Source organism: Periophthalmus magnuspinnatus, chromosome 15 (genome assembly GCF_009829125.3).
Source record: "Periophthalmus magnuspinnatus isolate fPerMag1 chromosome 15, fPerMag1.2.pri, whole genome shotgun sequence".
Lineage (NCBI taxonomy): Eukaryota > Metazoa > Chordata > Actinopteri > Gobiiformes > Gobiidae > Periophthalmus > Periophthalmus magnuspinnatus.
This window is the reverse complement of record NC_047140.1, coordinates 21,844,442-21,857,995: the sequence shown is the minus strand read 5'-3', so window position 1 is coordinate 21,857,995 and position 13,554 is coordinate 21,844,442. Positions and strand designations below refer to the sequence as shown.

The 13,554-nt window shown below is 38.3% G+C and overlaps 1 protein-coding gene across 1 annotated transcript in view; it reads left to right on the top strand.

Annotated features, from left to right (window-relative positions):
- The window catches only part of disc1 (DISC1 scaffold protein), a 73,308-nt gene that overhangs the window by 5,249 nt on the left and 54,505 nt on the right, over positions 1-13,554 (top strand). Inside the window, exons 2-7 of the mRNA XM_055227291.1 lie at positions 824-1,626; positions 2,506-2,575; positions 5,097-5,256; positions 6,501-6,597; positions 6,985-7,211; positions 11,546-11,600. Coding sequence (XP_055083266.1) covers positions 824-1,626; positions 2,506-2,575; positions 5,097-5,256; positions 6,501-6,597; positions 6,985-7,211; positions 11,546-11,600 — 1,412 coding nt within the window. The remainder of the gene's footprint in view (positions 1-823; positions 1,627-2,505; positions 2,576-5,096; positions 5,257-6,500; positions 6,598-6,984; positions 7,212-11,545; positions 11,601-13,554) is intronic.

Sequence of the window (13,554 nt, the reverse complement as noted above, 5' to 3'; positions counted from 1 at the left end):
TGAGAGAGTGCCGCAGCTGTGCACAAAGAGACTCTTGATTCCTCACATTTGAGCCTCCTCTGCCCTCAGTCCTGCTCTGTATTTGTATTGAAGCCCTGAAGCTACAGCAGGTGGGACGGCCAAAACACAGACAAGCCTTTGTTGGTGATCACAATTTTGAACATCATAATTTTTCACAATGCTGATGTTTGGGTTAATTAATAGACAGCAGTGCAGTGAGGCAATATTACAGATAAAATTGAATAGAATATATGCACTATGGTCACTCTCTTGTCTCCTTGAAGATGTTTTTGCTTTGCCTGGAATGTTCGCCACACAGTATGGCATTAAAGATTTATTGTCATTGTTAGAGGTTGGTTTCTGCTGGTTTTATAAAGATGGGGGCATGAGAATAGGTTGTTGTGGAGCCCATTGAAAGAGACACTTTAGATTCTTTGCATCTTGCATCTCAAATAGATTAATAGAACATAAGCATGCCAACTACATAATACTGTTTTTCAAACCAATACAAACCAATGTGTTGTTTTTTTTGTTTTTGCCCCTCCCCCGCCTCAGTTTGGGGCGTGTCCTGGACTCCACATGACATTGCGGCTCTGGTATTTCCAACAGCTGTAGAACCCATGGGAAAGTTCCCAAACCGCTGCTCCAGTTGTTTTTCATTCATTTAGCTTCATTTTAGCTTTAGCCCCAGTCAAATCAATACAGTGTTGATAAGAAGATAACATTTCTACATTCTTATGCAATTAGCTTATCCGTTGTCTAGTTGCCCCTGTCAGTTGTTTAAGCATGTTCTTGACTTAATGGTTAATCTTTTTATCTACAGGTGGCACTGGCAGGACATCTGGGTCAGTTGGCAGCACCAGTCGGAAAAGGTACAAGCGACCCGGTTACATGAGAGGAGAAAGACAACCAGACAACAGCCATGATGAAGATGAGGAAGAAGAGGAGGAGGAAGGGTGTGGTGTCTTGAGGAATGGGAAGTCTGGACGTCATGCTAGCAATGCTAATGATGCAACAAATATGAAGAACACCATGAATCAAGCTAATCAGCTTTCAAATAGCGTATTGCACAAAAACATGTTTAGTTCCCCTATATCTACACATTCCACTATGAACTGCAATGGCACATTAAATAATATGAACTCACCCATTTTGAAATCTGATAAGACAATCCCTAAATCACCATCTTCTGAGAACCCTTTTAATTCAAGTTTTAGTTTTATTCAGCAGTCACTCAATTGTAGCCAAGATTTTAACACTGCACCTGAACCACTAAATGATACCATGATGATAGCTTCTTTGTCAATAGACCAGTCAAATCACCAAAATCATGTATACTCATTGCCATCGGAGAAAGAGGACCATAAGTTTTGGAGAGATGGTCTATGGAGCCCCAAGAGAGGGGGGGTTACTGGGTCAGATCTGCCCGATATCGATGCTCGTTCCGTGGATACAGAGATCACGTCGTCCCTGTCTGTGGATTCGGACACTGCCTCGGCCTCCTCGGTCACCTCTGGATATGAGAGTGCCACTCCTGTCTCCACAGAGCAGGGCTGGGAGAGTCTGGTGAAGAAATATGACGGGGTGCTACATGAGTGTCTGCAGAACAACCGCACACACACCAAGGTGGGTTTAAAACAAAAAAAATTAACCCTTATGCAACAATGAATAGTGATAACAATAGTCAGTGTCTTAGAGGGAGCCATGGAGATTTTATTGCTTTGCCTGGAATATTCCACAGTATGACATAAAACATATCGATCTCCATGGAGACTTGCAGATGCACCAGGCTTAGTTGCAAACTGTAAAGAGACAAGCCCATTTACAATGAGTTTGTTTGCAAGATATGTTTTAATAATATAAATGCCTGTAATTCAATAAATGCAAGATATATAAGTTTAAAACCACACTGGAAAATTGTGGGAAAATTTACATGGTGGCATACTCCCCACCAGAAAAGTTACATAGTACATCTATGCAATTCCTATATGGGAGATTCTAAGTCAAAGAAAAATGGCTGGTCGAATTAGAACAAATAAATGCATATTGATGGATTAAAAAAAAAAAAGAAAAGAAAAAAACATTGCCAGAGATATGCAATCATAATGCATTAAACATGGTTCCACACTAAGTGAATTGATAAAACTGTTCTGGATCTGTTGATTAATATTGCGAAAAAAATTCAAATTTCAAGCTAACTTTGTGTTATATCCAAGAATGTTCAGTGCAGCACATGATTAATAATGCTACAGCTACATAAATGTTCACATTCAGTTTCACTAGAAGAGTCTAATTTGTGCCTCTTATAAAGTATAAAATTGTACCTTGAATGCTTGTTTGTTGTATACAGATCTTTAAAATTTAAACAGGCCTTCTCAGTACACTTTGCACTTGACACTTTTGCACATACTGCTGACTGTCTCTCACCTCTGCTCTTTGCACCCTAGGTCTGTGTGCTGTCTATGGTCAGTGTTTAAACTCTAATCATTTCTGTTTCTGTCTCAGATCGAGTCTATGATGTTGAAGCTCCAGAGGCTGCAGCAGAAAGCAATTCAGGAAGACGACTACGATGCAGGTGAACCTAAACAACATTTATCTTTGCCCTGCTTCATACGTGGCTGTGTAAATGTTTGTGCTTGTCAGGTTTTCACAGCACTTTTAATGCATTATGTAATTTGGCATGCAGTACTTAGTCGGACACTCTGTTGACATTACATTGTTCATTCACCGGCTCCACATGTGGTAATAGTGGTAAGCTCTAATGTAGTCACAGCTGCTAGAAGGCTTACTGACTTACTATAAATTTCTCATACACAAGCCTGTCACTGTAATTATTATCAACTTATTATTATCAATTATTATCAACTTATTGTTAAAAAAGACAGACGGAACAATCATTTTTGGGGTTCAATATTGATTGTATACTTTTTATAATGGGTAACGTTTTGTTATTTTATTGTACTATGATTTGATTGAGATTTGAGCTGTAAAAGGTTGAAGAAGTAACTTCTACAACTCATTATAGATACAAACTAATAACTAAAGAAAAAAGGATTCCTGTGTTTTCCCTTCTTTGTGTCAGTTGCACAAAGAAGTTTCAGTATTATCATTTAACGTTTATATTTCCTTGAGCAATGTATCACATTTCAAAATTTGTGACAAGCCAATACACCACATTCATATTTGGGCAAGGTGACTGCCCATCAGCACAGCAACACAATTACATTATGAGCTGTTTGGACCTAGGATCAGACGTTCCAGTATGGATGGGCCGGTATGGATTTTTTGAGTCAATATCCGTGTCTGTTATTTGGCCTGTTGCTATGGCCGATACTGATATTTAGTGTTTAAATCAAAGCAAGGGCCAGAAATTGATCTTAAATTAAAGTACCGGTAAACCTTTGTAAAAAAAAAAAAAATAAAAATAACCAATTATATTTATCTAAAATCCAAAATAATTTATCATTATGTTTGTATAAACGTACATCCTTATAACGCTATTTATATTTCCATTCAATTATCGGTATTGAATATCTGTGTCAAATATTGGCTAGTACAAATATCAATGATCAGTATCAGTACTGACCAATTCCGATACTGGAACCAATATATCATCGATCCCTAGTTTTCAGTTATAAAAAGACCACTCCACCATCTGAACCACTGTTGCATTTCTACTACACCTGCAAGTCTCAGCTGCCCAGGGACAGGGTGACTAAGAAATGGCTAACATTTTATACCTCACTTGCCACCACTAACCTTGCACATCCACATAACACATGACCAAGCAGCAGTTAAAGAGATTTCACCACCAATCTCTGGGTTATTAAGCAAACATTTTTAGGTCACTGGCCTCGTTACTGTCCCAGACTGACCATAACTCGCTCACTTGTAGCCTCTGTGGTCTGTCTAAGTTCACCAGTTCACCCAAACGTGCATCCTTCAAGTACACATGGGAACACTGTTTACAATATTTGAAGTTTCCCAGTTGACTTGATTCAATTTTCTTGCTAACTATAACTACATTAGCTATTGATCATGTTGAGATGGTTGATAAAGCACGTGAAGGAACCAGGCCACATATTTATTTATTTGACATACTTTCAACACAGTAAAAGTTACTATACAAATTCAACATGATCTCTTCATTAGATAAAATGAATTTACTTGTTAGTGCAACCTTCAGTCCATCAAAGTTAGTAAGTTTTAATTAAATATTTATGTGTATTTTGTATTTTGTGTTTTTAAGTTGTCCCGGGAGAGGAAATAGTGAAGTGCCCTGACCTATTTCTTGGACCTTGTGACCAAAACACAAGAGTACATCTGCTGCTCTGTCCTGCAAAACCATTTGTTAATATCTAGGTCAAATTTTACATTATTTACTTCTGTTTGTCTGATGATAATAAGCTTAGGTCTAAAATGTCCCTTTATTTTATACTGGCAGTTTATAAGTGTACAAAACATAGCTCGTGTAATGTTTATAATAGAAATATTTCATTATCAGAGAGATAATTTTCAATTTAAATTAAATTTCTGGAAATAGATCAGAATAATTTGAGCTAATTGTACAGCCAACTTATCTTTAGATGGTATCGATCTTCACATGATTATGCGCTGCTGCTATTCAGAGATGGGGAAAAGGGCTTTTGACTGTTTTGCTTCACAAAAATTTAATATATTTCAAGGACAAAATTGGATACTTTGGTGCCACAAACACAATTAAGTGATCTGGTGGCAAACTTCTATCCTCACACCTAAACCTGTTTTTATTGTTTTAAATGGACTTATATACTTGCTTGTATTTTTTATAAAATTTTTTCTGTATTTTGAACAGGGTGCACATGAAAAAGCGACTCTAAGCACTCTCATCGGGTATCTCTGCATAAATAAAGATAAAATGAAAGTTGTGATGCAATGTAAAATCTTATTAAATACATTTATTGTTATTGCTTGTTTTTGATTGGCAACTTTTGTTTTTTAATGGAAAAGCGTATCCTACATGTCAATAGCTGGATGCATTCAGAGGGCCTACCATAAAGTTGTCAGTATTTGGATGTAATGCACTTAATCCTAACTACAGTATCTTGTTGCTGCAGCGGAGAGGTTTGGGAAGAAGTTGGAGGAGTTGTGTCGGGAGAGAGGCGCTCTGAGGCTGGGTTTACCTTCCCGTCAGCCCACCGTGGCGCAATTCCTCCAGCGGCTCAGTTTGGTGGTCAACGGCGCCCTCCAGAGGACAGAATGTGCTGCACAACACAGGTCAGAATTATACCATACCATTTTTAAAATCTATAATGTATTTATTTTAATTTTAATTGTGATGATGATTAGCCTATGTAATGTTTGCCTGATCAGCTTTTATCCATCCCACTAAGTTTCACCTTTTTTATTATTGTTTAAAATCCTTGACATCCAATATTTATAGCCATATGGGTTCCCTTTCCACAAATTATCCTTTTATTCAGAAACTGGTGTACTACTTAATATTCTACATATAATGATTGATTGATAGATACAAATTACAAATTAAACCAGAGCTAAATCCAGAACTGTTACGTAAAACCCCAATAAAAAAAAACATAAATAAAAAAAACCCAAACAGTTGCATATTATTATGTTAAAGCATGTGTATGATCACATTTATCACAGTTTACCTGCTTTCCCTCTGGTCCTTCAGCCTTGTTCACTGTGTATTCAAACCCACATCATCATGACCTTATTCAACAAAAGCTGCATTTACTTTTACAAACAGCACATGTCCTACTGTGTTTGATTACATTATGATCCATGAAGGACATTTCATTGAATTACATGTTCTTTTAGTATATGCTTTATTCAGATGGTTGTTCATGTTTTCTCATCTCTATTTGAGTTGTTGTGAAATTGGTCAAAGCTGATAAAAATAACTCTCTGGTCAGTGAGTCTGACAGGAAAGACGTCAGGTGGAGTCTGTTCATGGCATGTCCTGAAAAACTAAAAAACAATGGCTGACCTGGTGGTTTGTCTCTCACAGTTTAAAGTGATTAATAACAGGATAAAAATGCGTGAGGTCCCCAGAACAGCAAACCTTTTTCCAGTAGAAGATTAAGTAAAAAATGCTTCAATCTGCCCTTATTATTAACCCTCTCAAAGTAGTATGTTGATTAATTCATGCATTCAGGGCTTGGGTGCCTGACATTGAAAAATTAATATTCACTTCATATGCACATTGTAAACACGTCTAAGAAGAAGAAGAGAAGAAATAGAAGAAAAGAAGTTTTTGAAAAGATCATATACACTTCAGAGCATATATATTGAGGACTAATTTACTGGGTTAGCAACCTTTCAAAGTGCAGTATTGGTTTGATTACGGTAACATTAATTTTGTACTTTTGTTTTTGCACTACCTACTTAAATGACTGTATAGGACCACAACAATACAGATGTTTATACAATGTTGTTATAAATTATCATGAAATCTTAATTATTAGTTCAGTTTTAATTATCCAATGTTTTGTTACCAGGGAGACTACAGTGTCAGAAGGAGCAGAACCAAGTGAGTTGTCCCAGGATCCTGTGCATCGTAGAGATCGACTAATCCAGGAAAAACGTCTGGTGGAGGTAATTATAATAAATATTTTATTATACATACATGCATCTAGCTACGCAAATTTCAGCCTACAGTATATTCAGTTTTGATGACTCTAAATCTGAAGGGTCCACCACCTTGTCTGTAATGTTCCACAGTAGGACATTAAACCTATTTAACCCTATGGGCAGGCTTAGGCAAAGTTATAGGTCAGATCTGGGAAGAGGTGAAAAAGAACCAGAAAAGTTACATAATGCACCTTTAAATACTGTATGTACTGAACCGAATGTATATTTGTTATTATATTGTGAGCAACTGTGTCTAAGTATTTATAATGTGGATCAATAAGTTTCTAAAGTAAAGTTTGTGCTTTCATAATTCCCAACACTAACATTTCCAGTGTAATTACCTGTGTATAGATGGAGATGGCTGAGCTGCAGCAGAGGTTGTCGGCACTAGAGCAGAGAAGGCAGAGTCTGGAGGAGCAGATCCAGGACCAGGAGACTGCATCTGAGGGTCTGGAGACCTTAGTCCTAAAGACCTACAGCCCCCCACAGCTGCAGGACCTCCACCAGATCCTACAGGACCTCCTCTCATCACAGGACCGCAGTCTGATCTCTGTGTCCCCCCCACCCTCTGTCCTCAGGTCAGTCATACCCTCTGTCCTCAGGTCAGTCACAACAGATGCACTGAAGTTATAACTATGAAGCATTATTGGTGATTTTAGAATGTCATGATGTTAGACTATACTATATATACTACGGGGGTAGGAACCGATTTTTCCAATTGATAACACTATATTTTCCTAAGAAATATCTCAAAAGTAAATTGAAAAAATGTTGAACCTGATCATTTCTGTTAGTTCAGACTAGACTCAAGAACTCACTGTATTTCAACAGAAATATGTATTTCAGCAGTACTGATATAAGCTGCCCCCATCTGTATTAAATATTATTGAAATATATAATGCTGTGATGTCATCTGAAACCCAGCAATAGCAAAATTTACCATGTTCTTCAATGAATTCTCACATTATAAATTAAAGTAGCCTTAAAATTATTATTATTATATATAAGCACCAATCCTATAGCAAATAACTAGATATTATATCTTTTCAAAAGTGAAAAGTGCTCAAAATGGCACTTTTGAACAGGAAGTTACAACCCATCAATAAATCTAAAATCAAATGTCAATTTAGTCCAATACCTGGATGAGAGGAAATATTCCTTTTTAAAGAAAAGGTAATTCAGATTTAGAAAGGAATATTAAACAGTACAACTGAAATTATGATTCAGGTAGAAACAAAAATCTAAATTATGGGCACATCAAAAGTTAAAATGACTTTGCCCAGGAAAAGTGACGATAGCTTGAATGTGTATAGTGTGATCCACAAAAAATATAAACAAATCAGGAACTACAGATCAGCAATGTAAAAAGCATGTGCTGTTATGCCATTTGGACAAAACAGGATTATGATACTGGTGTTGGATTGTCATATTAATTCCATGTGTAGCCTTGATATAAACCTTTTAGGTATATAAACCTTCTAGGTTTATATCAAGGACTTAAAGAGATAACTTGAGGCAAAAATGGAAAAAGTAGAATAAAATGTGACTTCACACAGAATGTCACAGAATAATTTTTACGTCTCTTGTAAAAGATAAGCAAACTTAGTGACTTTTCTACCATGGATCCATTCTTACGTTACTTTACCTGTTGCAGTACTATCTGTGGCCTAATGGGGCTGCTAATGAGCTATCAATTGTTTGACAGGTTTTATTTGATGTGACATTTGGTACCATTTCACCAGCATCACCCATTTACGGGAGTCAGTTCCTAACTAACTAAATAAAACTATATCTAAATAACAATTTGGGCAACACCCTAGGGTACATACCTTTACACAGCACTATCAGTCATCAGTCTTAATTGACCTGATGCATGATTTATATTGGTCATACTAAGTCATGTTTGATCTCATAAAAAGTAAATTAAACTTTAAGGAAAATGTACTATGACTTTATGACTTTATCAAATTAACATAACACTGCCAAACAGAAAAATATGACCATGGAATTACCCAATACTCAACTCTGTGTATATAGGAAATCCAAACCTCCAATTTAAACCACCTTCCCATCTGCAGCTGCCGCATTATTGCTGTTGTAATTAAGCTGTAATGATCCATTTGGCTTTTTCTGATTTCGAAAGACGTCCCGCTCCCCTTTGCTACCTCTCCTGCTCCTCCAGTGTCACACCTGCACCATCCCGACCTGAATTTTAATGCTTTTCCTTGATGCTAATGATTTCTTTGCATCAGAAGTTAATAGCATGTGAGCGAGTCCCCATACTCGTTAGAAAAGACATGTAAATTGTACTTATCTACGCCATCGTGCCGTGACCCCAAACGCTTCAGGAATAATTTGATATCTGACTCAAGCTCTGCTCCGAAGCTCATTCTGATTGAAATGTTGACCTTAGCTGTGCAGTTTGTGGTGATGATAGCTCTTGTCATTTCATGCTCATATTGAGGTCTGACTTGCCTGAAAATATAAGATTAAAGTGAGTGACAGGGACTTGAAATTAAGAAGTCTGCAGTATAATATAGAGATGCATACATTGCTACATAGATAACGTTTATGCCATCTACCTTTTCCAACCTCTCCTCATATTTAGGCATGTCACGATAATTACTGTGTCAACCATTTCTTTGCAATAGTGGGGAGATTTTTGCTAACTTGTAGCCTATGTAATGAGGTAAGATATGAGCTCTAAAGGGTAGAATAAATTACTTATTTGGTCAATTATTCATTCATTTAGCTATTTCCTTGTTGCAGCTCATGCTTTTTAATGATGCTGTATATTTAATATAAGTTTACTGGGATCATCTTGCTTTATATTAGTGGCATAAAGTAGTTTCAATGTTGCTGTTTATTTCAGTACTGCTTTGGGTGAGTTACACGTGAAAGTACATCACAGGTTTGAAAAGTAGGACAATGTTTTTGAAGCCAAGACGGTTCAGCTGCCATCTGGAAGTTATTGGCAATCTGAAAGTATGGTCTAAGAAGCTAAATTTTATAAGGGGATGGGAGCTAGATCAGTATGTATCTATAAATTGTAGTTTCTCAAAGGAGTTCTTTCAGACTGATAATAAATTCTGGATCGCAAATGAAATGTCTCGACTTCAATAACATTATCCAGATGACAAGCTTTAATATTGTAAGGATCTGATGTTTTGTGTTTAGCTCAGAGTTGACACCTTTTGTTGTTTCTGTAACTGTTTATTTGTTGTTGTTGTTAATGTGACTGCTTTTGTATGTGACACTTGGTTACTATGCCGACAAGTTAATGTGAAGGTTTTTATTCGTCAGTTACTGGTCTGTTTTGAAAGACTGGCTCTGTTGAGTTGAAACTGCTGTTGTTTTGCTCTTGTTTTGGCATGGAGTAGGTGTGTTTCCTTACACCAGAACGCTACAATACCTTTTTACCATAGAAAACTCTTGGATGAATGAGGGATTACATTGGATGCTTTTTAATTTACAAGCAAGTAAGTGTTGAAGATTTTACTGAAAATTATATGCTAACATATATAGATATATTTTTTAGTTTTTCAAGGGGTTTCACTTCCTCAGTCTGGTTCATGCCAATAAAACAGAAACAATACAATACACGGGTCTAGCAAAACACAAGTCCAGGTAATCAACATATCCCAAAACAGTACTGGTCTGTCTGCCTGTGAAATATTATTTTGCAGTTTGTCTGGTTTCTATGAACCATCAGCTTGACTAATGACAGAAAAGGTTAGACTGATTTAACACAATGAGAACCTTCAAGGTGACTGTAATTATGCACCAGCGATAATAGATTTTGTGTTTCTTTTTATTCATCTAATAATTCATTTATGTGATTGCTGTGGCCTTATTGGTTGATGCTGTTTGGATGTTGACAGGTGGTAATTGAATGTAAGCTGCCTCATTCTGATCTGACATTCACCCTTTGTTTATTCTCAGATCAAACTAGACAAGGTTGATAAATTAGTTTTTAATATGTGGCTGCAGATATAGATATCATATCCACTACAGTGTGTTGAATGACAGTTGAAGGAATATGTTTTGCGTTTTATAATCTGCTTTTTTTTTTAACTGTGAAATTCCAGTTCTGTAGTATTATTATAGAGACTGCTAAAAAGAGATTTGCCTTTCGAATCAAAATAGCAAAACAAAATGACCTCTAAATTGTCGCCCAGTATATATTAAAGGGCCCATACTATGCTACTTTTTGATCTGTAATAATGTTGTTTCCTCATCAAAAACATACCTGGAGTTGTGTTTTATTTCATTTACATGTTAAACACGCAAACCCTGCATATTTAGACTGAGTTCTTCTCTCACACAGAAAGCAGGAAGTGCTCCACTGTGGTTTTAAACTTCATACACCTTCACTAGAATCATTTGGATGATATAAACCCTGGAACTGCTGATCCCTGCTGAACTAAAGTTAAAAGGAACTGTTAACTTGAAAACTACCGCTTCATTACATCACAAGAGCATTCTGAGTTTTGGAGGTATAGCCTAATCCTACAGGATTACTCAAACATGTGTGAATGAACAGAGGTCTGTGTATGTTTGGGTATGTTTTTCATCAGGTAACAACATTATAACATGGCTAAAAGCTCACTAGAGTCAATTTGCATAATATAGGACTTTTAATGACTCAAAAATAAGCAAATGTTTACATAATTTTGCCTTATTATCCTTTGTTTGACAGCTTAAATATATCTTGTACACATAAAGGCAACAGCGTAGAAGTATTCTCGACACTGAAACTGAAATGACAATATTTGTATTGTAGATATTACATTTTATTGCATATTTGGTTTACACACAATAGCATTGAGCTAAGTGGGTGGATACTATACAGTCTACTATCTGTGCTCATTAATTTCATCAACCCTCATTATAAATATCTGCTTCTTTCTAGACTTCAAGAGCAAGAACAAGCATCAAATCTGTCCATAAAGGAAGCTACAGCAAAAGTAAGTCTCCTTATCATTGTAATGTATTCCATATTATCCCCTTTGGCTTGGATAGTTACATTATGAATATGTGATGACTTCTAAATCAAAATTGTCAAGAATGCAACCAGCTGTGTGTCTGTGTATTAAATATGCATATGATCCATTAGCTTCTTTAATTGCCTCCTTATTGGACTGTAATGATAATGAATGTGTTATTTACCTTTATGTATTAAGCTGGATTCTCCATGTATCCTCTTTGGGCTCTTTGAGGTATTTTATATTCTTCCTACATTAGCTGGTATGCTGTATGTGTGAATAGCTTTTCATGCCTTTATAGAAACCCTCCCCGGGGTTGCTTCTTCCATTTCAGAGCCTCCTCTCTCACTCTCTATACATACAAGTACACAGCTGGAGGCAGTCTGTGTCCTAAGTAATTCAAGTTTGTGTAATGCAAAGATAGTCAAGAGTAGTGTCAGCGTGTCCTCTAAAAGTTATTTGAAGACATAGTAAGTGTATATGTTGTTAAAGTGAAACTAACAACACACTACCAGTATCACTACTATCACTGTAAGAATAAGTAAAAAATATTCTATGCTTTTTCAAGTAAACTTCAACCACAAACTTTTCTCCAAATCAGGCCAGGTTATTATCATCACTTTCGTTCAGTCTCTACAAGCTGTCATTAGACCAGTTAATACACAGCAATAATGTTCCCTAACACAACTATGCAGACGACACTCAGATCTATTCAAGATTCAACATTCAAGATTTTATTGTCATTGTCATTGTCATTGTCATGTCCATCCATCCATCCATTTTCTTCCGCTTATCCGGGGCCGGGTCGCGGGGGCAGCAGTCTAAGCAGGGACTCCCAGACTTCCCTCACCCCGGACACGTCCTCCAGCTCCTCCGGTGGGACCCCAAGGCGTTCCCAGGCCAGCCGAGAGACATAGTCCCTCCAGCGTGTCCTGGGTCTTCCCCGGGGCCTCCTCCCGGTGGGACATGCCCAGAACACCTCCCTAGGGAGGCGTCCAGGAGGCATCCTGAGCAGATGCCCGAGCCACCTCAGCTGGTTCCTCTCAACGTGTAGGAGCAGCGGCTCTACTCCGAGCTCCTCCCGTGTGACCGAGCTCCTCACCCTATCCCTAAGGGTGCGCCCGGCCACTCTGCGGAGGAAACCCATTTCAGCCGCTTGTATCCGCGATCTTGTCCTTTCGGTCATTACCCAAAGCTCATGACCATAGGTGAGGGTAGGAACGTAGATTGACCGGTAAATCGAGAGCTTCGCCTTCCGGCTCAGCTCCTTCTTTACCACAACGGACCGATACAGCGACCGCATCACTGCAGACGCTGCACCGATCCGCCTGTCAATCTCACGCTCCATCCTTCCCTCACTCGTGAACAAGACCCCGAGATACTTGAACTCCTCCACTTGGGGCAGAGACTCACCACCCACCCGGAGAGAGCAAACCACCTTTTTCCGGTCGAGAACCATGGCCTCGGATTTGGAGGAGCTGATTCTCATCCCAGCCGCTTCACACTCGGCTGCAAACCGCCCCAGTGCCTGCTGCAGGTCCTGGCTCGAAGAAGCCATCAGGACAACATCATCCGCAAACAGCAGAGATGAAATCCTGTGGTTCCCAAACCAGGCCCCCTCCGGCCCCTGGCTGCGCCTAGAAATTCTGTCCATAAATATAATGAACAGAACCGGTGACAAAGGGCAGCCCTGGCGGAGTCCAACATGCACTGGGAACAGGTCTGACTTACTGCCGGCAATGCGAACACAGCTCCTGCTCCGGTCATACAGGGACCGGACAGCCCTTAGCAAAGAGCCCCGGACCCCATACTCCCAGAGCACCCCCCAAAGGACACCACGAGGGACACGGTCGAATGCCTTCTCCAGATCCACAAAACACATGTGGACTGGTTGGGCATACTCCCATGAGCCCTCGAGGACCCGATGGAGAGTATA